The sequence below is a fragment of the Triturus cristatus genome, chromosome 8 (genome assembly GCF_964204655.1).
Source record: "Triturus cristatus chromosome 8, aTriCri1.1, whole genome shotgun sequence".
NCBI classification, from domain to species: Eukaryota; Metazoa; Chordata; class Amphibia; order Caudata; family Salamandridae; genus Triturus; species Triturus cristatus.
In genome coordinates this window covers 1,160,579,750-1,160,605,956 of record NC_140591.1, presented here as the reverse complement: position 1 = coordinate 1,160,605,956, position 26,207 = coordinate 1,160,579,750, and the positions used below count along the sequence as shown (strand labels likewise).

At 49.4% G+C, this 26,207-nt stretch overlaps 1 protein-coding gene across 3 annotated transcripts in view; it reads left to right on the top strand.

Annotated features, from left to right (window-relative positions):
• Positions 1 to 26,207, top strand: part of LOC146805541 (ATP-binding cassette sub-family C member 5-like) — a 1,766,780-nt gene that overhangs the window by 436,092 nt on the left and 1,304,481 nt on the right. For all 3 annotated transcript variants that reach the window (XM_085622799.1, XM_085622798.1, XM_085622800.1), the window contains one exon: positions 17,347 to 17,520. In XM_085622799.1, coding sequence (XP_085478925.1) covers positions 17,347 to 17,520 — 174 coding nt within the window. The remainder of the gene's footprint in view (positions 1 to 17,346; positions 17,521 to 26,207) is intronic.

Genomic DNA, 26,207 nt, shown 5'->3' with positions numbered 1-26,207 from the left:
AAGCACTACTGCCTGGACAGCCAAGTCCGGAGAGACGGCTTCTTTGGCCGTTCTGTTCTCCCAGACTTTCTGCTGTGATCTTGGTTCACAGACCCTCTGCCGAGGTTGGTATTGCTGGGGTATCTATTCTAAGGTAAGGAATCTATCACTAACATGTTTCTTTCAGATGCCCAAGTTACTTACCTTCGGTAACTATATATCTGTAAATTAGTTAGTGATAGATTCCTTACCGCCCCACCCATCCGCCCCATTCTCCGAACTGATTTCTAGGGTTAAGGTCATCCCTTTCAGGGCCCTAGTTTCATGGCACCAGTGGTCAGTTTCTTGCATGGCTCTGCGTTCCTGGCACGGAAAGTCGTGTACAGAACTGACGTCAGCGTGCATGGGTGGCACCTAAGTAGTCTCCGTGACGTCATCTCGGTGCCTACGACGCCAGCGATGGACGCGGAGCCGCACAACGCCACCTTCCGACGCGCAGGAGTACTGCTGACGAAAACTTTCCAGATCCAGTCTGATGCCTGGGGATATTCTAAGGTAAGGAATCTATAACTAACTAATGTTTCTTACAGATATATTGTTACCGAAGGTAAGTAACTTGTACAACTATCACTCACCTATGTATTTGTGTGCCAGAAATGATTCAGTCATAATTTCATACTAGTCTTCAGTTGCGGGTGACAACATACATATCCTTGTTCTGCAGTTTGACCCCTCCTGGCAAGGCAGCTTCAAGCTCATTTCTGAGCACCCTTTCCATTGTCCAGTGCTTCTATAACTGCCACCAATTTTTAGACACAGCTTTAGCTATCTTTTGTAAAAGACTGTATTAAAATACATAGAGTGGGCTTTGAATCGGCCAGTGCTTATCAATGGATGGCTTTCTTGTCTATCTCAGTACTCAGTTACTTATTTGGTGGCTTTCCTTCCTATTCCTGTGCGTGTCTCACCCCAGAGCATTGCTGCTTTACATTTCTTCTGATTTAATCAGCTGTATCCTTACACTGCAATCTTGAAGAGACTACATTGTAATTTATCTGACTAAAGTAGCCATCTACCATGTAAGAACGTTAAATTACAAATGCCAAAATGACAGCCAATGTTCCCTGACGTGAACGCATGCATGCACAAGGTGGGCTTTTTAAAAACATTTTCTATAGGATAACCATTCCAAAAAGGCTGTCTGCCTTGGAACAATGAACAATAAATTCTAAATGACAAAAATCCTCCTGAAACATGGGCAGACCATTTTACTAAGGTGTATGAATGCCCTGTGATGTATGTGGACCTAGATGTGCCCCCAATGAAGGTAATAGCAGTCCTAAAAATGTACTAACTTTTGAGTTGGAGGAGTTGTAATTGCAGCTATTGAACACAGTACAAGGAACAAGGCCTCTGAACCCAACAGAGTCCCTATAGACATCTTTAGGAAAACATTGAGATATGGGCACCATTATTAATTAATGTACTGAGGAGCGCTGCTCCTAAATGACCCCACAAATTATTATCAAACTCGACCGTTGTTTCCATTTTCAAAAAGGGAGACAGGTTGAATCTCAGATGTTATCATCTCATAGCATCTCATAACGTTGATCAACTTCACAGCTTAGGTGTTGGGCAGATATTTGTGTTGTCAGCTAGAATCATGGGCCATGGAAAAGCAATTTTTTCCGATGTCCAGTATGGGTTTCGGGAGGGGCTTAGCACACTTGACCAGTCTGCCTTTATGGACCTGAGCTCAACCTTTGAATTTGTGTGTCAGTCAAGGGTATTGGAAGTGATATTAGCAGTCGGAGATGAGTCCCCCATAGTGGATTTCCTCAGACAACTACTCAGTTATATTACAGCATGTATTAGATACTGTCCCAATGATGAGTGCACTACTCCAGTTAGGATAGGAAGGGCATCAGGCGAGGGTGTGTACTGCTCCCCTTTCTTTTTTAACTATGTATTAGATACTGTCCCAATGATGAGCGCACTACTCCAGTTCGGATAGGAAGGGTATCAGGCGAGGGTGTGTACTGCTCCCCTTTCTTTTTTAACTATATATTAATGATCTAGAGAACTCATTTATAGGATAGGTGATGTTCCCAAATTGGGGAAGAGATCAATGTCAGTACTAATATATGCTGATGACTGTGTCCTAATGGCAAAAACCTTGTGGGATTGCTGAAGCTTTTGGATGAATCTACCCTGTTTATAGATCTACTAGATTTGGCCTCAAATTAATAAGTATCATATACTATGGTTCGTGCTCAGTTTAATGGGAAAGTGAAAACGCTTGTTGTTAAAGAGGTTAAACTTTTGTGTTTCCCGACATTTAAATATTTGGGGGTCCCATTTGACGACAAAGGTACCTGGTCACTCCTTATGAAAGTAAGAAAGTCCCAGTTTGACCAGTCTTTTTCATCAATTTGTAAGTTTTCTGCACAGCTGTGGTCAAAGCCTTTAGATACGATGATTAGCCTCTATAAAACAACGTGCATTTCTACTTATAGTATAGGTACAAGGGGGAATTAGTGATGCAATTCCCTTACAGGTCAGTGAAAACAACTTTTTGAAAAGACTTTTTGCTGTACCAACTAGCTGCCAAACATGTGTATTTCACTCTGAGCTGGGCTTTCGTACTAAGAGGTCTACGTAAAGCTGTCCCCTCTAATGCTTTTTCTTTCTGTCTGGTCTAAAAGGAAAACTCATTTCAACCGACTTAGAATGCGTGAGACATAATGATTCCTTTAAGATCCCTTTGTTGTCTTATATTAAGGAGTAACTAATGATTTTAGGGAGATCAGAACTTTTTGCTTATCCTGGATGTATTAATTCACCAGTGGAAGAAATTGTTGAAACTGAATTCTAGCTACGTTAGCTAGCAAAAGAGAACAGACTGAATGTACGAAGAATATGGTGGTTACTTACCAGCTTTTATCGAACACCAATTGAATAGAGCCTTATCTGTGTTTTACACTGACCATTCAGCACAGATTTTATTTGGTCAGGTTCCGTTTTAATATTGCTTACTTTTTGGTTTCTTATCCTAAAGATGCACACAGAGACTCAGATTTAGCTTATGTCTCTGCGATTCAGAATTGGCTCAATCTATGTAACATTTCTTTCTGTTCTGTAAGTTTTATGTAGTACCCAGGAAGTTGTTTTAAACCTATACTGAGGTTTCTTAATTATTATTTTGTTTGTTTGTTTTTAAACACATTTTATTGAGTTTTGGTATAACATAGGTTCTTATGCTGTCATCACCTTAGGTTACAAGGCATACATTGCATAGATATCTGTTGTTAAATTACATTCAGCATTTCCTAATAACCCAGTTAAAGTCTTGGTATCTTGACATTGGCGATGCTCATTCATTACTGAGGTTTCTTAATATAAGAATATATAGACCTGCCCTCCAGTCGCTTCAGTTTGAATTTGTATGTATAATGACTTATACATTTTCCTCAGCTACTGTAAGTGGACATATAACATTTTGTTATGATGAATATAAAATGTACTAGCTTTCTTAACTAAAAGTTTTAATTTTAATAAGGACATGGAGGTGAGGATCATGCTTTGCTTTCTTTGCTTTTTATTCAAAGCAGCCATGCTATAACGTTATGCAAACTACAAATCCCATGAATACTTGGTAAAAAAGTTCAAAACAGACTATCCAATCAGAGCATATATTTCCCTTCATAGTACTCTATCCATGTTGTCTCCTCCTCTTTCTTCCTACGACATCTTGCCAAACAGTCATTCTCTATTCCTGGTGTTCAAAACGATCCCTGTGACCAATAGACAACGTTTAGACACCAACTTTAAAACTTAAGTAAGCAGTTATGATGATGTAACGTGATAATCCATATTCACACTTCATGCACCAAACTATTTGCATTAGAATACAAGAAATTGCAATAATAAAGATATTACTTATATAAAATACGCACTCCATTGTTGGACCCGGCCTCGTGGCGTGGTCTTAACCCTCTTGGATTGTGCTCGTCACCCGCACCGGCCTACACGGGCTGCCCTTTCAGGCCGCCAGGGACCCCTCCTCCCTTCGAGGCCCCCTTTGGATTGTACCAGTTTTCCTACACCTGCCGCAGCGGCCCCCTTTTCCAGGCCGCACAGGGACCCCTCATCCCTTCGGGGTCCCCCCCATGCTTGCTCCACGCACCAGCCCACGCAGCCCGGCTCCCTCCGGCCTCGGCCCCAGCGAAGCCCCGACATCGAGGCACCAAGATCTGGCCAGGGGGCACCGCATGGCCACTTCACCACTCCCGGAGGAGGAGAGTTTCGATGGGACCCCCACCGTCCCTCAACACCTAGGTGCGATCGTCCTCCGGCCTCCCCGGGCCTGGCGCCTCTCCCGCTGGGCGTCTGGCCTCTCCCAGCCCGGCCTCTCCGCCCCCCCCAGGCGCAAGGGTCCGGACATCAAAGGGCTCCAGACCTATATCTGGGGCAACCCCGCAATGGGACAGTAGTTGTATCCCGGAGTCAAGAGCCCTGCTGATGGAATCGCGGCTGACCCCACGGAGAAGAACTCTTGCTTGATACTATACCACGAGCCCTGCTGACTGCGTCGCGGCTCCACCTTATTGAGACCAGGAACCTCACGGAACATCGGGGCCCTGCTGACGCTGTCGCGGCCCAACCTCGCTGAAACCTCCACCAGAGCCCTGCTGACGTCGTCGCGGCTCGAGCTGAACTGAAACACCTTAAGAGCCCTGCTGACCTAGTCGCGGCTCAAGCTCCACGAACTGATCGCCAGAGCCCTGCTGACGCCGTCGCGGCTCGACCACTCCGAGACCCGGAGTCCCTCCAGCTTGAGGATCAAGAACTGGGCCAAGGTACCCTCGTACCCCGCTGCTACTAAAGACTGTCCCGCTACCCCGTCCCTACCAAAGACTTTGAGACTCTTGCGGATCCCTCGATCCCCCCTTGTATATATTGATAACCGTAACTTCCTAAATGCTGATAAAGAATTGCTCGTCTTGATAAACATCCTCGAGTCCTGTGTGGTGGTGTTACTGTGCTAGTACGGTATAGGAGAAGGACCTCTCCTAGGAGGCTTCTCAGCAGCGCTCGGCTACTTCGTACAGTGTGGGGGCCCCTCTGGGTGGTCTCTCCGACTCCCCCGAGGTCCGCCTTCCAACATTTGGTGGCCAGCGACGGGATCCGAGCCGAACGCAGATCGTACAAGCAAGTAACCCACTCGCTATCCATCCAGACGAACAGAGACCATGAGCAACCAGGAAACCACCGTGACCATGGAGTTCCAACCAGAACGATTGGAAGAGTACACGCACAAAGAGTTAAAACAGTTCTGCAAGGACAAGGGCATTGCGACCACCGGCCTAGGTACCAAGGAAGAGATGCAGAAAGCCCTGAGAACCTGGATAGAGTCCGAGGCGGGTCCCTCCCAGAGTGAAGGTCCCCTGCCCCTGAATGCAGCCACGCCACCAGCACCGACCCCAGCGAACGGAGGGAGAAACAGCCTGGAAACCGGCCTCTCCGCGGAAGAAATACGAGAGCGGGAGAAGGTCCGGACCCATGAGCTAGAGCTTGCACGACTTCGGCTGGACGGCGAACTCCTGCTGGCCGAAAAGAAATTGGCCATGGAACAGCTACGGCTTCAAGAGGAGATAGAGGAGAAGAAGCGGCATCGAGAGCTGGAGGAGAAAAGGCTGACCCTCGAACACGAGCGGGGCCTCAAAGAACTCGAGCTCAAGGCCCAGAAGGGGGAGACCGGCACCCCCAGCAATAGAGACGCTCTGCCGCCCACCGAAGTCAAGGTCCATATTCCCAAAGATGTCGTCAAGGAGTACTATAAAAATGACGACATCCAGCAGTGGTTTAAGGCGTACGAGGTGGCCATGACCTCCCATCGGGTACCCCGGAAGGATTGGGTTGCCGGCCTATGGGGTCGGTTCCTTAGCGAGGGCCGAGACACCCTACTCCAGCTCCCGGAAGAGGTGATGACCTCGTACGACCATATGAAGGAGGCCCTGCTCACCCGCTATGGACTAACCGCGGAAATGTACCGCCAGAGTTTCAGAGACTGCCAGAAAATCCCCGGTACCACGTGGGTAGAGTATGTTGACTTTTTCAGCAGGGCCCTAGAAGGTTGGATCAAGGGGAGCAAGGTCACCACCTACGGGCAGCTGGTCGACCTCATTATTTGGGAACACCTCTCCAACAACTGCTTCGTGGAGCTAAGACAACACCTCCTCGACAGCAAGCTGACCGAGCCGCGGAAGCTCGCCGCCGAGGCCGATCGATGGGTCAACACCCGAGTCCCCCGGAGCTCGATGGGGGAGTACCAGCGAAACCCCACCGGACCCCCCCCCGCCAGCGCGGCGGGGGAGGAGGGTCGAACAGGAATCGGGACATCCCAGCCGGGCCGCCCCGGAGTCTGCCTCGGGGGCCGCCTCAGCAACACACCTCCCCGAACATAGCCCGAAGAGGGACGACGCCAGCCAAAACCGGACCCCGGCCCACGATAACCTGCTACGGCTGCCAACAACCAGGACACTATGCCAGCGACCCTGCCTGCCCCCGGAACCGACGAAGTGGGACCAGCGGGCCCCCGCCCCGACAACTAGCGGCTGCCGCCCTGGGAGAAGGGGAGGAAGAGGAAGAACCCCTCGACGGGGGGTCCACTGAGTGGGAGCCGGCGGCCATGTCCCTGGTCTGCCTGGGCAGCCGAAAAATGGTGCCCCGAACACCCATCCCGAGCAACACCCAGAAGTACCAACAGTGGGTCACTATCAATGGACGACGGGCCGAAGCCCTCCGTGACACCGGAGCCAGTGTCACCGCTGTCCGCTGCCACCTGGTGGCCCCCGAACAGATCCTGCCGAATGTGCTATGCCCCGTCCAGACGGCCGACATCAGCGAGAGCATGTGCCAGATGGCCCAGATTCCCTTCGAATGGGGAGGGGTGACGGGCATGCTGAAGGTGGCTGTCCGCGACGACGCTCCGGTGGACTGCCTCCTGGGGAACGACCTCGAGAGTTCCCCCTGGGCGCAAGTGGAGCGGCGAGAGCATCTCCGAATGCCAGGACTACCCGAATGGGCCTGCGCCACCACCCGGTCCATGGCCGCCCAGGCCCCCCGTTCGTCCATGGCCGCCGACACCGTCGAGCCCGAGGGGCCCGTGCCACCACCTGCCTCCAGCGAGGAAGAAGCGGACACCGATGCCAGATCCACGGTGCCCCCCCGGATGAGATTGCCTCTCTCGGCACACTCCCGGGGCTTGCCCAATGGCGCCACGACGGGGGCCCCACCAGAGAACAGTTCTTGCAGGAACAGGAGACCTGCCCCTCCCTTGAAGGAGTCCGGCAGCAAGCGGCCGCGCAGGCCAACGGTGACCCGACCGGAACCCACTGGGTCTATTGGGCCGAAGGACTACTGTACAGCGAGCAGAAGATTGCAGAACTGGGGGCCAGTCGAGTGCTGGTGGTCCCCCTCCGATTCCGGGAGTTCCTCCTTAACCTGGCACATGATGTGCCCCTCGCCGGGCACCTGGGGCAGGACAAAACCTACAGCCGCCTGGTGACCCACTTCTACTGGCCCCGGATGCGGAGGGACGTGGACAACCACTGCCGGTCCTGCCAGACCTGCCAAGCCAGCGGCAAGACGGGGGGACGGGTCAAAGCCCCTCTCCAGCCCTTCCCAGCAGTCAACACCCTGTTCGAACGGGTCGGAATAGACATCGTAGGGCCCCTGGACCCCCGGACCGCCCTGGGTCACCACTTCATCCTAGTCCTCGTGGACCACGCAACCAGGTACCCCGAGGCCATCCCGCTTCGAACTGTGACAGCCCCCGTAGTGGGCCGGGCCTTAATGGGGATCTTCTCGAGAGTGGGGTTCCCCCGAGAAGTGGTGAGCGACCGAGGTACGAACTTCATCTCTAAATACATGCGGTCCCTGTGGCAGCAGTGCGGGGTCACGTACAAGTTCACCACCCCATACCACCCTCAGGGGAACGGACTGGTCGAGCGGTTCAACAGAACCTTAAAAGGCATGATCAAGGGCCTGGAAGAACCCCTACGGTCCTGCTGCCGTGCCTCCTGTTTGCCTATCGGGAGGTCCCGCAGAAGTCCCTGGGATTCAGCCCTTTCGAATTGTTGTTCGGGCATCCAGTCCGAGGACCCCTCAGCCTGGTCAAGGAGGGCTGGGAGACGAAGCCCCGAGATGCCCCTCCTGACCCTACGAAACCAGACACGAAGGTTCCGAGCCCTGGCCGAAGCCAACCTCGAGGCCAGCCAAGAGGACATGAAAAGATGGTACGATCAAAACGCCTCTACCATCGAGTTTGAGCCGGGCCAGCAAGTCTGGGTCATGTCACCGGTTGACCCCTGCGCCCTCCAGGACAAATGGACCGGGCCCTTCAAGGTGGTGGAAAAGAAGAGCCCTGTCACCTACCTGATCGACATGGAGTCTCCCCGGAACCCCCTCCGTGTTCTACACGCTAACCGGCTCAAACCCCACTTTGCCCGGACCGAACTAAGCCTACTGCTAGCGACCGACGACGGGGGCGAAGGCGACTCCGAGCCCCTACCCGACCTCCTGCGGACCAGCGACCACGACGGGACCATCGAAGGCGTCCAACTCGCCTCCTCCCTGACCCCGGAACAGCACCACGACTGTCAGCAACTGTTGCAGCCCTTTGCGGCCCTCTTCTCCCTCACTCCGGGGGTGACTCCATGGTGTGTCCACGACGTCGACACTGGGAACAGTCCCCCCGTGCGACACAGAGCCTACAGAGTACCCGACCGGGTGCGGGCCTGCATCCAGGCTGAGGTGGCGAAGATGCTGGCCCTCGGGGTCATCGAGCCCTCCGACAGCCCGTGGGCTAGTCCCGTCGTCCTGGTGCCAAAGGCCGCCGCCCCAGGCACCCCCCCGGAGCTACGATTTTGTGTGGACTACCGGGCCCTGAACGCTGTTACCAAGACCGATGCCCATCCTCTTCCCCGGGCCGACGAGCTCATCGACCGCTTAGGGGCAGCCCGCTACCTGAGCACTTTTGACCTCACCGCCGGGTACTGGCAGATCCAGCTCACCCCCGGTGCCCAAGAGAGATCCGCTTTCTCCACCCCTGATGGGCACTACCACTTTCGGGTGATGCCCTTCGGCATGAAGAACGCCCCGGCCACCTTCCAGAGGCTAGTGAACAAGGTCCTGGCCGGGCTAGAGGCCTTCAGCGCGGCTTATTTAGATGACATTGCCGTATACAGCAGCCACTGGGCTGAGCACCTGGGGCACCTCAAAGCAGTCCTGGCCGCCCTCCAAAGGGCCGGGCTCACGATCAAGGCCAGCAAATGCCAGATAGGCCAAGGATCGGTGACCTATCTGGGCCATCAAGTAGGGAGCGGTCAGGTGGCTCCCCTCCAACCGAAAGTTGATGCCATCCAGGCGTGGGAACCCCCCACCACCCAGACAGCTGTCCGGGCCTTCCTGGGCCTCACCGGGTACTACCGGCGATTCATCAGAGACTATGGGAGCATTGTCGGCCCCCTCACAGAGCTCACGTCAAAAAAGCAGCCCAAGAAGGTACACTGGACCCCCCGCTGCCAGACGGCCTTCGAGACTCTCAAAACGGCGATGTGCACTGCCCCGTGCTACAGGCCCCTGACTACAGCAAGGAGTTCGTGGTGCAGACGGACGCCTCCGAATATGGAATTGGGGCCGACCTGTCCCAGGTAGATTCGGAGGGACTCGACAGACCCGTGGCCTTCATCAGCCGACGGCTGCTGGCCCGGGAGCAGCGGTGGAGCACCATCGAGTGGGAGGCCTTCGCTGTAGTGTGGGCCCTCAAAAAGCTCCGGCCCTATCTCTTCGCCACCCACTTCCGGGTCCAGACCGACCACCGGCCCTTGCGGTGGTTAATGCAAATGAGGGGCGAGAACCCCAAGCTGCTGCGATGGTCCATCTCGCTGCAAGGGATGGACTTCTCTGTTGAACACCGGCCCGGCAATGACCACGCCAATGCCGACGGCCTGTCCCGCTTCTTCCGCCTCGACGAGGAGAACCCCCAAGGAAATGGGTGACTCTTCCTGCCTTCGGCTGGGGGGGACGCCTGTTGGACCCGGCCTCGTGGCGTGGTCTTAACCCTCTTGGATTGTGCTCGTCACCCGCACCGGCCTACACGGGCCGCCCTTTCAGGCCGCCAGGGACCCCTCCTCCCTTCGAGGCCCCCTTTGGATTGTACCCGTTTTCCTACACCTGCCGCAGCGGCCCCCTTTTCCAGGCCGCACAGGGACCCCTCATCCCTTCGGGGTCCCCCCCATGCTTGCTCCACGCACCAGCCCACGCAGCCCGGCTCCCTCCGGCCTCGGCCCCAGCGAAGCCCCGACATCGAGGCACCAAGATCTGGCCAGGGGGCACCGCATGGCCACTTCACCACTCCCGGAGGAGGAGAGTTTCGATGGGACCCCCACCGTCCCTCAACACCTAGGTGCGATCGTCCTCCGGCCTCCCCGGGCCTGGCGCCTCTCCCGCTGGGCGTCTGGCCTCTCCCAGCCCGGCCTCTCCGCCCCCCCCAGGCGCAAGGGTCCGGACATTTAAAGGGCTCCAGACCTATATCTGGGGCAACCCCGCAATGGGACAGTAGTTGTATCCCGGAGTCAAGAGCCCTGCTGATGGAATCGCGGCTGACCCCACGGAGAAGAACTCTTGCTTGATACTATACCACGAGCCCTGCTGACTGCGTCGCGGCTCCACCTTATTGAGACCAGGAACCTCACGGAACATCGGGGCCCTGCTGACGCTGTCGCGGCCCAACCTCGCTGAAACCTCCACCAGAGCCCTGCTGACGTCGTCGCGGCTCGAGCTGAACTGAAACATCTTAAGAGCCCTACTGACCTAGTCGCGGCTCAAGCTCCACGAACTGATCGCCAGAGCCCTGCTGACGCCGTCGCGGCTCGACCACTCCGAGACCCGGAGTCCCTCCAGCTTGAGGATCAAGAACTGGGCCAAGGTACCCTCGTACCCCGCTGCTACTAAAGACTGTCCCTCTACCCCGTCCCTACCAAAGACTTTGAGACTCTTGCGGATCCCTCGATCCCCCCTTGTATATATCGATAACCGTAACTTCCTAAATGCTGATAAAGAATTGCTCATCTTGATAAACATCCTCGAGTCCTGTGTGGTGGTGTTACTGTGCTAGTACGGTATAGGAGAAGGACCTCTCCTAGGAGGCTTCTCAGCAGCGCTCGGCTACTTCGTACAGTGTGGGGGCCCCTCTGGGTGGTCTCTCCGACTCCCCCGAGGTCCGCCTTCCAACATCCATCATGAGCACCGGGGGATAGGGAATCTGTTGGTCCTTGCCTCTGTGTCCTTAATAGAATTAAAACTTTCCATGACGAAAGCTAGGAAATGTTATATTCTGTGTCAGGACCGAAGGCGAGGATTATGCTATTTCAAAACGTAACGGCCACCAAAGCTGCCACACTAGGAAGTGGCTGAAAGTAGAAACGAAAACATTGAGTCTGATGACCAATACGCAGCATTCATATGTCTACCAAGCGTACTCCCAGGGAGAATGCTTAAGAAGCCATCGCTCCTCTGGTAGAGTGTGCACCAAACATCTTTATGTCAATATCTACGTATTGCCCATCTAACCAATCTGGTGACGGTGGATGTAGATACACCTCGGTGTGGTTTCCTGAGAGCAATAAGAAGTTGCCATTCACCTTGGGGACAAATACCTTCTTTCTTTGCTTCGTAACCTTTGATACATCTCACTATGCACAGATTCGGAGATTCTGGAAAAGCTGGGTATGAGACTATACGGAGTTAGTTCTCATTTGCCTCGAAACGTGGAATGTAATTCTCTCCAGAGTAAACACTCATCCAGTGATGTGCCTGGACATCATATATTATTCTACAAGAAATCAAACATAAGAGAGAAGCTAACTTGGCTGACAATTGTTTTTAAGAAAGATACTTGTTCTGTTGCCAGAATGTAAACAAATTGAGCACCATATTAACATCCCACAAGACCGAGTATCTTGGTTCGGGAGGAAGTGATGAGCGTATACTGCCGAGTAATTTCTGGACAAGTGTAATTTCTCCCACAGGATGGCCCTGAATCGGGGGGGGGGGTGCCCCATCGAGATTGCTGTATAGAAGGTATTCACCGACCTGTAAGACAAGCCTTCAATTGACAAAGCCCCTAAGAAATTCAGGATATTGACAATGCCCGTCCCTACAGGATCCAAGTGTCTCTGACAACACCAACCCATCCATCTGTACCAAGCCAATCTATGTCTCTTGATTGTACTGCCTGCCCATACCTTCAAGATTAAGTCTGCAGTCTGGTGCCAAAGTCCTGAGACGTGCCATCGTCCCTCGCAATCCTCCACGCCATGGGCTGCAGCAGACCCTCTAGAACCAGATGGTGGGGATTTCCTAAGGGATCCTTGTGATTAGTTGGAAACAGGGGTAGCCAGATTGGAATATTACAAGGAAGTTCCATCAGAACTGGAAACCCCACATCAGATCTCAAAAGGGGGTTACTACTGACACTTTTGTCATTGTCTCCTGACTTGGGGGGAGAGCCGCATTAATATAGAGAATAGTGGAAATGCATATCCCGCCTCTACTGCCCAGTTTTGCTGGAAGGCATCAGTTGCGGTGCCGTTGGATCTGATTTGCAACTGAAATACCTGGACGCAAACAGGTCTACAGAGAAGGCACCCCATTTCGATTATATCACCTGTAACACTGAAGGATCGAGTTTCCAAAGGCTTAGGTCCCGCGGTTACATTGATGCCAATCCGCTGCTCGGTTGGCTGAGCCCAGAAGGTGTTCCTCCATGACCGAGATCGGGTTCTCAAGACAATACTCCAAAAAGCTCTGAGTTAAGTCCGATAGGGGATTGGACCGTGTCCCTCCCAGATTGTTGATGTATCAAACTGCTGCCACGTTGTCCATCTTGAGGAGGACGCATCATTGAACTTTCTCTCTTGTCCAACATTTCACTGCAAACAAACCAGCCTTCAGCACTAGATAATTGTTATGCAAATCACTCTCTTGATCAGACATTTTCATCCTGTGGATAATTCTCCACGTCATGCCCCCTAAACTACGCCACTGGCATCAGATTCTATCACCGGGTCCAGTTGGGATCCAAAGATGACAGCCGTTCCACGCCTCCATGTGGGCTAGCCTCCTTTGGAATTCTGCTTTCGGGACGTCTGACAGAGGTACACTCTGGGAATACATCAGGCCGTTTCGCAGATGAGATATCTTGAGCCTTTGGAGGGCCCAGTAATGAAGGGGGCCAGAAAGATGGCCTGAATGGATGAGGAGAGAAAGCCTACCACCCTCACAAGCTGCATCAGGGAAGTGTACATTCTTGACAGCGTGCGTTTCAGTTGGTGCCAGATCTTGGCTATCTTTTGAGAGGGAAGACTCAGGGTGGCTCAGAACAAATACACTAAAGCCCAAACAAATGAGGGACTGTGTTGTGGATAAGACCAATTTCTTCTTGTTGATAAGAAACTTCAAGAATTGGAGTAGGGAGACCATCAACTGAAGGTGAGCCTTCAGAGTCTGAAAGCATTGATCCATAAGAAGGATATTGTCCAGGGACACGATGAAGTGGATGCCTCCGACCTGGAGGTGCTGCATTATGGATTTGAGAGGACAGCCTGAATGGGAACGTCGTGAATTTGTACGCCCCTTTACCTCAGGGAAACTACAAGAAGTGCCTGTGTGGTGGGAAGATCGGGACCGTGGGGTACACATCCTTGAAGTCCAACCATGTATTGGAGAGAAGAAGATCTCTGAGGAGATGGATACCCTCCATTTTGAAGTAGCGGAAGATCAACCACTCTTTCAATTGCTTGAGATTAATGATGGGTCTCTTCCAGCCATCGTGTTTGCCCACCATGAATACATTGCTGATAAACCTGTAAAGATGAGGGTGTGTAGGGACTATGGCGCCTTTGGAGAGAAGGCCTTTTTAGAGAAGGTCTTGGACCTCGGAATTGACCTGAGAGGCCTCCTTGTCAGAGAGTCGAAAGGGGGGTGGGGCTGGATGGGGGTTGATTGGACCTTATCTAGGGAATTGAATGTGGCCACAAACCTACTCAGTTACTCAGTTCTTCGAAAAAAGGATTGCCAAAAAGTCCTCCCTGTGGCACTGGGCCAGCCTCTGAGGTGGCCAAGCCTCCCATCTTTGGGTTAATTTTTATGAGCAGGATCTCAGTGGTAAGGGTACAGTTGGCATTACCAACGAAAATTATAGCCCTTGTTGCTCAGCCCGAAAGGATGCCTGAGGAAAAAAGGGATCCAGAGGTTTTGGCATCTTCCGCCATGTCTAATATCTTGGTGAGGGGACGGCAAAGTCAAGGAGCTTGTCCTGACAGGACCGCCAAGAGCGGTCTATGCCCTTCTTAGGGTCACGATTGTACTTGGTGAGAAATGTCACCACCCGAAGGTCTATTTCTGGGGTTAGGGCAACAGAGATGAATGGATGCACTCTGCCTTAAGGCGATTGTGGACTTCCTTGTCAAGAGATTTCCGCAATCTCTCTGCCACATATGTAGCTACTTTATCTGCAGGCACCCAGTCAGATGACCGGGGATGCAGGAGGTCCTCTGGGTTGAGAATATTGGAGTCTAACTCCAGTGTGCTCTAGCCACCGTGGGCGGGCTAAAGGTGTGAAGATGGACGCATGGTCTGTTTGGCTATTTATCCCTGTTCTAGCTGGGAGAATCATCGCCATCCGGCATGGGAGAGGCAGAAGATGCGGCCGGGCTTATGATAGGTTTTTTGAGAAAAACTGGCTGAGGGGGAATCCCCACAGGGCCTGAGAGTGTGTTATGAACCAGAAAAGCGTGGTTCAGCCTGTCAAAGGTATCCTGATCCACCCCTAGGTCGTGGTGTGCTTCTTCTTTGACTTCTGGAGCATCTCTGGCTGGCCCATAGGTGCAAGGGTGGATGATCCTCTATGGCTTTCCCTCGGAGTGAGGGGTTGTAGGCACCGCGCAGCGACATTGAGGAGCTTTTGCTCCACGGATGCCATAGTCTCAGAGACTGCCCTCTGTATAGAGGCATCCATGACCTCACAGAAGTTCTCATCGATGGGGAGGTAGGTAACAGATTCCTCTTCCATATATGAATCATGCAGGTCCTGCATGCTAGGCGCAATTTATACTTGGTGAACCAATTTGGGAATATATGACAGCCTGTTAAGGCACTGGACAACTGGTCCTGTGGACACCAACGGCCTTAGTATACACTAGGCAAAATTGAAATAAATGTATTTGACGCTGGTGCCTGGGTTGGTGTCATTTGCCGTCTGTTGGGCAATTAGTGTGTAACCACTCTCTGCGCTCTCATGAACATTTAATGAAAAAAAGGAGGCACAATCACCTCTGTTACTGACTCCTGCGCCAGGCATCAGTGTTGTGCGTCAGGCGGTGCGTGAATAAATACAGACATCATTTGGGGCATATACCTCCTGGCACTGCGGGGCAAAGGTAGGCGGGCCGCCGGTCGCACTGATTTCTATCACAGCAGTCGAGCATAACAACGTGACCGGTGCACTTGGGCCTAAGAGAAGCCTCAGATGAGGGGTGCAGGTACCACTAGTGGTCAGAAGTGGTCAGAAGATTGCACCGCACAGCCTCAACATCCCTCTGATGAGATGTCTGCCCCATCAGAGGGCTTCCGACCGCATAGCAACGGAAGTCGCAATAAGGACAGATATAACTGCCCTACTTCCTGCCTAAAAGCTCTACACTGGTTGCCTACATGCAAAAGAGCTAAGTTTAAACCAGTCTGTCTTACCCACAGAGCTGTGCACAACTCTGGCCTATTATTTCTCTGGCAGAAGGGCGAATTTTGTCAACCCTCGAGAAAGTTAAGCTCAGTAAACCTTGCCCTGGCCAAAGCAAAAAAGGATCAAGAATGCCAGAGCAGATGGTCACTCATTTACCCATCTAGCAGTTTCTCACTGGAATATTCTCCCTTTAGATCTCCGACTCACCAATGATTACCTGGTGTTCAGGAATGAACTGAAAACATGTCTCTTCCCTGACTGATGTATTTACTTCCTTCATCCCTGTCTACCATAACATTTGGCAGTCTCAGCGCCGTGATATCCCTTCGGGTGACTGTTATTGCTTTACAAATACTATAAATAAATACCCCGTTATATCCATTGTTTAGTGATCTGGGAGTCACAGGGGCATCAGGCAAAATCCGTCTACGGCCCCTATTGTATTGGAGACACCTATGGACTACTCCTGAACTTGCCCACTATGTGGAAAGTTTAAAGAATGTTATGAAGGTTGACCGATTTAATAAAATTCCCTGGCTCTCGAATATGAATTCAGCACTATACTCGTTAGGGTTGCGCGATTTGTGGGATTATCCAGCCTCTACTGTTTTGCCATCTAAGGCCCACCTGAAAAAACAATATTGGACATTGGTGGTGGCTGAGGATTCTCGGACAGCAGCTAACCTCAAACTGGCTAGTGACTTTATCGTTAGGAAGCCAACATGTGGGTTTGAGTCGTTCTGGGATCTTGTGTCTGTTCCATTGCACAGAACATTATATTTCCAGTTTCAAATAGGCGCCCTACCCCTCATAGTGGTCACTTCTGGATGGGTTGGCAGAGGAGACACTTGTCCTAGTTGTAACTTTCCCGAAGAGAGTATTCCCCATGTCTTGTTTTTGTGCCCCAGTTATATCTCCCCCCGACACACCTGGCTTGCCCCTGTATATAGGCTACTACAAGTACCTATCCGTCAGGATGCCCTATCGAATTCTTGGATCAGATTCCCGTCCAGTAATAGCCATTTCCATCTCTAAATTCCTGGGTTCCATGTGGGTGCTCCATAGCAAATCTCGTTGTCGCCCCATTATCCGACTCTGTTTAAATGTATCATCAGGCCACATGTGTTCTATTGTACTGATAATTGCCTAATATGATGGTACCATCTTTTACCATTGGAAGTTGTGTATATTTTTATTCTTTTTCAATAGTTATTTAATTTAACCACAAATCATTGTGCATTTTTTATACAACATTTGTTGCATAGTATCTACTTTTTATCTCACAACTTGTGTTATTAGAGAATCTTTTAAGTATTTTTTACTTATTATATGTATTTTAATATGTTTGTACTTTTATGACCATGGCGGCCGAAATAAAGTGATTAGAACTGAATTATAAAAAAATAAATACGTGTTCTTGTTAGTCTATCACAGAGATTCCTGCCGCTCGTTGATACGTGTGGTGAGCTGTGTTAATTCTTTTCTGTCAAAATATATTTGTCTGTTATACCATTTCCAACATCAATTATCTTTTCTAATTATTTTGTTTTTTCTTTCAGCTTATTAACATGTTTTCAAATGATGGTCAGCGTCTCTTTGAAGTGGCTGCAATTGGCTGTATTTTGGCAGCAGGGCCATTTGTTACAGCTCTGGGAATCATTTACACAGGCCTGTTTCTAGGTCCCACCGCTCTCTTGGGCTCTGGCATATTTTTCTTATTTTACCCCTTTCTGGTAGGTTTAATTTCACTGCATTTGATTTTCATGATATTTCTCAAAGTTAAATAGCACTCGATACAAAATACTTGAACAGTTTACACAAAAAGATCAGTCGTCTTCTGTTATGCACTAAACATCTAGGTCAAGATGCATGTGAATTGCAACTGTGCAGGGCAGTTTTTTTATTTTATAACACTTTTTATTAAGTTTTACATGAGGTAAGAACATAGAAATAGAACGATGGAAGTGCTGTACCCACACCCCCTCTACCTCATCACCCACCCTCCCCCCAGTCATTACTTGATTACTTGTGGATTTATACAACTTGTCGTCAATTTAGCCCCAGTCTGTATTTCATTATCAAGGCTTTTGGTATTAGAGTTTCTGTATGTAATAATAATACCTCTGTAGGCCGCCCACGCACCCCATATTCTCATGTATTTCTGAGGACAAACCCCTGATCTTGTAAACCGGCTGCTCCCTGTTAACGCACTGTCCATGCCTCTTTTCCACTCTACAACTAAAGGTGGAGCCTCTGCCTTCCAGTGATGGGCAATATCTCTTTTAGCCATTGTAAGGCCCACCCAGAGAAGCATGGATTTGTACTGGTTCATATCAATGCCATCCCTGATATGCAAAAGGAGAAGCTTTGGGTCCTGCTGTATCGGCTGCCCAAGAACATGTTCCAAGCAGATCAGAACACCCTCCCAGAATATGCGGAGTCATGTACACCCCCATATGTTATGTAGAAAGTCCCTCGCATGCATCCTGCACCTTAGGCATTGGGATGAGGTGATCACTCATCCATTACAGTTGGTGTCGCGTTAGATAAGTTCAAAGTAAATAATTTAATTGGATGAGGGGCAAACAGCTGGGTGGCTATTGCATCACACCTCTGAGATTCCTAAGCTTCTGCCCAATCCTCATCAGACAGGGCGCCCAGGTCCCAATCCCAGGCGGACCGCAGCACCGCAAATGTATCTGGCATGTTCTGGAACAAGAAGTGATAAACCTGAGATATTTTATGATCACCCAAGTCTCCCAACAGCAATTTGGCCTCTAGAGGGTTAAATTCAGGGAAGGAAGTTTGCGAAATAGGGCATGGGGGCCTGCTGTAGGTAGTGAAATAATTAACTATGGTGGAGGGTGTATTTACCTTGTAAAGTTTGGTAGGTTTTAAGTGTTGCACCTTCCATCTAGTCACCCAAAGTGGAGATCTCAATGGTGTCCCATCCATGAAACCCTTGCATCATGACCACCTGGGGAAGCATGTTACCCACCCACAGAGGCATCAGTCATGTGAGATGTTTGTCCCAGTCCAATGCTTTCAAGGCCGTCCTCCATGTCTGGAGCACCACCATTGTTGCCGGGGGGAATGTTGGCAGGATTTTCCCTCCATATAGAAGGTATTCTATAATTGTGCCCTGTAGAGCCCATTTCTCAGAGGCATAAGATCTGGGTCTCCCTGAGTATCATACTACCTTCCATTAATGACTGTAAGCTGAGAGGCCCTAAAATAAGTTTTGACGTCTGCTGCAACTATTCCCCCATCACAGGTTGATTTAAAAGATTTAGTGACAGCTAGGAAGCTCCTAAACAAAGAATGAATGTTCAAGAAGAAAGATTTAGGCAGTGCGTAGCGGTAATTTTGCACTTAGTACAGGAGAAAAGGGAGCAATACCATTTTAAAGATTTTGGGCCACCTCATTAGGGGCAGTGGGAGTGTCAACTAGTCCTATTCAACAATGGTTGGATGTTTATTGCCCAGGTAAGCGCAGTATCAAGGGTAACAACAAACACCACTAAATATCTAAACCCCAATGAGACCACTGGTAGAGGGCTGCCCATCACAAATCGTGTGGCTGGGCTGTGATTGGGAAGATAGTGGATTTATTCAAGTTGAGTACTAGACCGGATGATTCCCCAAATATCCGCAAAATTACTCACAGGCCCAACGGCTCAGGGTGTGATAGAGAGATGACCGCCTTATCCACATAAAGGGTATTCCTGTCCAAGAGCCCTGAATCCCAACATTTGGGCGTCAATGCACAGCTTGTGATCATTGCATGTAATGTGCATGCTGTGTTCTGATTGGCTGTGTGTTCCTAACTTAGTGGGGTATCTGACTTTATTGTTTGTATGGGAACATGCGCCCCTCTGGCCAAATGTGTTCTATCTGTGTGATCGATCTGAGTTTTCCTGTACGTGCGTTTGTCTAAGAGTTACGTGTTCCCCCATCTGTGAAGTGTCAATCAGTTGCTTCAGGCCTAGGTCGCTGGGCCTGCCTGACCACTTATTTTTAACTCTGGTTTGAGGGGGAGGTCAAAACTGGTGAATTCAGCAACGGAGATGTGAGTTTGTTATTATACATAGATATATCATGGTGTACATTAACATCGTATTTATCAATATCAACATTCCCCACTCTGGTCAAATTTTCAACTACATTATTTACTGCATACTTCAAGACAGTCACGTCATTCGAGGTTTGGTGTGTATCTGTTGTGTCTATTACTGATTACTTGCATTCCACCTAACTTAAGGACTGAGTTTTTACAGCAGGAAACCCCCACTTGTTGGAAACCACACAAATATAGCACAAAAAGCGAAATGGGAAGCAAATGACATAGACAGTTTGGTCACCCACTGGGGGAACCAAGGAAATAAGTCTGTAAACCAGTTCTGCTCAGAGGCACTTTCCTCCTACTTCAGGCTTGTAGACGATGCAGTGCTTGGATGGCAAGAGTCAATGTCCCATTATCCATGTCGTTTCCAGGGATAGAAATACAGCAGGACGCAACAATCTTGGCACACACCCCTCCCTCCATTGCGGTCATCAAGTTCAACACATACCGATGTTGCCTCACCATAAGGCGAATGGTTCTTAGTTCTTCCTTGATAGCGTTGAGGTTGAGCTCAGTATCGTTGATTATCTTAAGCATTTTCCACCTGGTTATTTGTAACCAGTGGGTGTTCACCTTTGTTTGCAAGGTAAAGAAGGGTATGAACCCTCCTGTATTTACTTGAGTGTAAGAAAACAGTCTGAATCCTTCTGGAATGTCCCTGTACTTCAGCCCAGTCAAAGTAATCAGCAGTTCTTTTTTCTCAAGCCTGATGCGATAGAGTTGTTTTCTTCTGTAGCGGATGTTGGAAAAACTTGGACAGATCTTCTCTAGGAGGACCAGGTTCGGGGTGCGTATGGTTACGAGAGTGCAGAGGCCCCACCATCCGGGGACGGGATGGGTAAACTCCCCACACTGCCAATAGGTATCCATAAACACGGAGGTACACTATTGTTTATCTGGTACGTGCTGTATTGCTTCACAATTTTCTGTTGTACCAAGCGGGATTGTTCCTTTGCCTATGAAACACAAAGAATACAGTGTAAATTTCCATACAATTAGGGGTTGCCCCTTCCCTTCTTGCCACGTGTACCTATCCATTTCAGTGTCCCAGAATTCCTGTCATGGGGTATCTATGCAGACATTCAAACCTTCCCATCTCAAGTCATTTCATCTTGTATCATCAAGGTGAACGGCCCTGCACTGAAACTCCATGGCTGGGGTCCACTTGTCGTTATAGAATACTAACCCAGATCTGCTAAGGTCCACCCTGGGACCAAGAACAGAGGCGGGAGCAGATATGTTTGTGCACTGGGGCGGTGGTCTTGCTACCTCCAAGAACTTCTTCTCTGAAAAATCTCAGGGCCAAACAGTGTCCTCACCTATGGTGTCCTGCCCCGCCTGCACATCCTGTCTAGCTCAGTTTGTATGTCGCTAGGCTAAGAAAAAAGATGTTGTGCTGTGAGGTTGGTTTCATACCTGGGTGATATTTACCACTACTCTATGGGGTTCTACTCTACTGGGTTGTATTTTGGCCCTTATCCTACATAGGTACAGGTGGATGATACATTTTGCTTTTTCAGAGGCTATTTCTTGTGATAGGTAAAGTCTGTCTGCGCCCACGGCATGTGGTATCAGCGAGCAGACATAGCATGACCTAGCCGACGTCTGGGCACCCACGGTGGTCATGTGTTGGTACCATGTGTTGTGCAAGAGTGCGCTGTGTAGTGCGTGTGGAATACTAGTGTTTGGTTTAGTGCAAGTGTAAGTAAGATGGGAGAGATCCCTACACAAGCTCTGTAGAAATGTCGAGGTAGGCTCCATATGACCAGGCAAATTTCTCGCTGCAGATAGATGTGGACACATTCATGCTAAGCAGATGGTATACAAAGATGCACTAATACATAACTTTTGGACCATTGCAGGTCTTGGGATGGTGTCTAGAGGGGTTCTCTGCAGATTTCTGGCATCCGGGGCTTTTCTTTCCTTAGCACAGTGTAAAGAGTCTGTTGTCAATAAATTGTCCGTAAAAAATAGTCCAAGGTACAGTTCATAGAGGATTTGACAGGGGAGGTTTTAGCCATATGTCGGAGAGGTGGACCCAGTCCTGTCTTCCTTCCACCTTGAGATTCCACCTTTAGGGCGGTAGGTGTTGTAAATATTACTCGGTAGATCCCTTCAAACTTGGCTTGCTTCCATTACATCGCAAAGTTGCGGATATATACTTCCTGCCCGGGCTGAGTTGTTTGGTAGGGTAGCTTAGCGGTGGTGCACTTAGAGCTCCTGTGGTGGACCTTCTTAGATAGGAACTTGGCAGTTATGTTTAATTCAGACAGATGCACATGCAGTTTGTCCCCTAGTGCTTGAGAGTTCACCTCAGCACTCAATTTTGTCTGTGTTTTTGGGATGGGTGTTCCCATCAGCCCGCCAGTTCAATCTGGTGTGGTGTAAGGTGGTGATCACTGCTCGATGTGTTTCTTAGCGCAAACCAGGCTGGGGGTAGACAGTAGAGACACTTTTTGTTAAGGCTCTCGCACATTTTGCTAATCTTGTTTGTTAGCAGACGTTGAGTCTTTCAACAATGCCGTTACTTTGAGGATGATAAACTGAGGACAATTTGTGTGAAATACCCAGAAGGGCGCAAATGTGGTCAAACATGAAGTTAACGAACTGCCTGCCATTGTCTGACCAGATGACATCTGGTAGCCTCCACCTTGGTATCACCTCGCTGACAAGGAATGTGGCCCCAGCCTTGGCATCGCAGTGCACACAGGGGCCAGCTTCGATCGACCTGGAGTAGGACCAGACCACTGCTATCAGGTATCGGTCATATCAATGAAGTCTATTTGTAGTGCCATGAACTTCCCTGTTGTTATGGGAATGGCTGTGTGGAAATGAGCCTTTTTAGGGGCCCACCGGTTCAGGGGTTCACCCTTATTTGTCCGCGGGTCCTTAGACCAACAAAATAGAGATTGGCACGGAAGCTGGAATTCAAAATAACAAGTTTATTCACTCATGAGTGAGACCACGTCCATACAACACCCTCAAGTGTTCCAGGATGTAGTGGCTTGAATACACGGACCATGGGCCTTTTATACTGAGTTTTCTGCACTGGTAAGCATGTAGTTACAAATAGAAGGTACAGGCCTACACAAGAATAACTACCGACAAACATGGTCAAATGGGAAATCACTTAGTCAGCAAAGTGGGGGGGGGGCAGGAGTGCTTATGGTAGCACTAAGAGATTGACAGTTGAGTCTAAGACCAGGTGTTCTGGCAGCTACAAACTCTTTAGCATGCATATTGCTTTTAGCTGAGTCAGGAAGTTAACTAAAATAGACAGCACATGCAGTGAAAAAAGACGAGCAGCAGAGGATGGAAGAATTGCATAGCTGACAAAGTGGATGCCACAAACAATATGGTTTCAGCTTATGCTAACCGAGATTATTTGTGATTTCCACAGACGGCCCTTTTAGCATATGCTGAAGACATCTTCCTATACTTTTGAGGGAGTACGGAAAACATCGTGGACATCTATCTGCATTAATTCAGTAATTTCTTGGTCCATTGCCAAGCGAGCATTTACATTTGTGACATTTCATTTAGCTGGTATACATGAGGTACAGGTAGAAGCACAAAGGGAACAGAGCATTAGGCCACATTGGATACATAAACAGCAGGAAAAAAGGATTGCAACAAATATACATAGGGCTGATAATAGTTTCCAGCCCCATACAGTAAATATCATCCATAACCATCCAGTCAAAGTCCATGTTCCTGAATCCTGATGGATTTCAGTGGCTATTTTGTGCAGCTTAGAAATTGCCTCAAAAACTGAAGGGGCGTGGTCAGGGATATAGACACAGCAACTACTTCTGATGATGCGGTATGCTCTACCACAGTCCGCAAGGACCACGTCGAGGACCATCCTGTTTTTGAGCGCCACAATTCTCGCAATTTGCAATTCTTCCGTGATATTCCCAAGGGCCATAGCTGTCTGATTGGTTACAGCCTCTACAACACGTGTCAAGCGCTTGATCTTCCTACTGTTTAAGACTGCACCAACAAAGAAGAACAGCCCAAATTAAAGTCAACATATTGCTGCAGTGCAGTATCAGTCTGATCCACCTCATCATAATTTATTGTTCTCTTTGATCGGCTCTTAGAAATGGCATTGTACAGTTTATAGTGGATGTGGTTGAAAGCAGGAGCCAAAAACACAGGTGGTAGCAAAAAGGACACGTAGCAGCTTCCAGACCACCCGATAGGTAGGTGGTAATACCCTTTACTTCCACAAATGAAATAGGTGTTATGTTTTGATAAAAAACTGCTATTGTTTATTACAGTAATGTTCTGTGTTCGAATACAGTTACTTTTCCCACAGGGATGCTACCAATACTGCTTACACAAAGATCTGCTCGAGCTCTAATAACAGCAATAACAGGAGGCCCATTGCCTTTGGCTGTCCGAGTGTTGGAGAAAACATAGTGTGTGGAGGCATTTCCTCTGCGATATTCCTCCATTTCCCATTTAGTTCCTGTAGCCTGCGGATCTCCTTCCTCATCAGGATAGCAGACTTTATTTAGCTGAGCATTGAGTCCTCCTACACCAGCATCAGTGATATTAGAGGTAGGACATCCTGTGCTGCTGCTCATGATAGGGAAGAGTGAAATAGTGGTGCTCAATGGGGACAGGAGTAGTAGCAGTCAGTAGGTTTCAAGCAGGAGTTACTCCCTCTACAACCCATGTTATTGTAGCAATCAGAACAATAATTGAAGTGAGTCCAATAATAAACATATTCTTTCGATCACAAAGTCTTGCTGCAATCAATTTCTTCTCCGTAGGCAAATTCATATTGTCGTTGAACAACAAAACAGATAACACACTAAGGTCCTGGGCAGACGTTGGTTTCTTCACTGAGGTTGAGACGAGTAATCACTACTAGAAGACCCCCCTTTGCTACTCAGGCTTTCACTACCGAGGACAGTGACTCAACCAGTCTTTTTCAGCAAAGAAGTGTCTCTCTTCTGGGGTTGCAGCTGATGACGCGATGTACCAGGGATCGTGTGGTCCGGGAAGACTTCCTCAGGTTCTTCAGGTGACGTGGCTTGTCCTTTCTCTGTGTCCAGGATGTCGCAATGATCCGCCAACACAGCTGGGCTCACTAGGTCATGCGGAACCCTCCGACAGTGGGTGGCATGGACCCAGTTCTTCCGGTTGGTTACTCGCACCGCAGTCCTGGTAGCCAAGAGCACCTGCTCAGGGCTGCGCCACCTCGGGGCTAGGGAGCTGGCTCTCTGGAAGAACTTCGTCACCACGTCATCTCCAGGCCGTAGATCATGGCCCTCACCCTGCGACCTGTCTGGAAGCGTTTCCCGAACCTGTTGATAAATAGAAGACAAACTGTCAGTCAAATGAGACAAATAGTCGTTCATCAATACACAAGATACATCATGTATAGGGCGTGGCTCAGGAATCCCCCAAATATTCATTGGCCTCCTGAAAACCACCTCATACGGTGTGAGGCCAGATCGTGTATGTGGTATCGATCTAATGGATAGCAATGTCAAGGGCAGGGCATCAGGCCATTTCAGAGATGTGGAAGCTTCTATTTCGGCCAATTTAAGTTTGAGGGTAGAGTTGTATCGTTCCTCTAGCCCTGCTGATTGTGGGTGAAAAGCAGCATGTAACTTCTGCTTAATTCCCAATGCTTTCATGAGGTAATCAACAACTTGCGTAGACGGAATGCGGCAACTCGCAATTTAACAACTCGCCTAATTAGATCGGACATCTGTGAACAAATAAAGGTGCCATCACTTAACTGTTTATAATCAGAATTTATATCAGAGGGCTCTAGAGCACCGGAATGTTTTCTAAAACTGAGTATTACTTCCCAAGTGAACGTCTCTACAAAATATAACTGCTCTAAATCTGACCATTGCTGAACCATTGCTATAATTTCTGGAGCGGAGGCACTCCCACGAGCTGCTTTACGAGCAGCGGATCTAAGAGTGGCCTTGCGTTCAGTAGTTAAAGTAGAGCGAGTTGTCCGCCCGTCTGGTTTATCAATATCTTTCTCTTCTGAAGAAAAATGCTCCTCATCAGAACCTTCATTCTCTGGGGCAGTAGGGAATTTAAACGGGGGCGGAGGTCTATCTAACAAAATACAATCATCTTGAGGTTTATTAAGTATGGGATAAATGGGGCGCCAAACAGGGTACTGGACAGTTACCTCTAAATGACGCTCCCTATCGTCTTTTTCTTTAATTTCCTTCATCTCTTTATTTTTCAATTCCAATGCTTTTTGCTAAATCGATTTGCGCTGTTCTTTTTCTGCTATAGCTTCCTCTCTCCTTACTG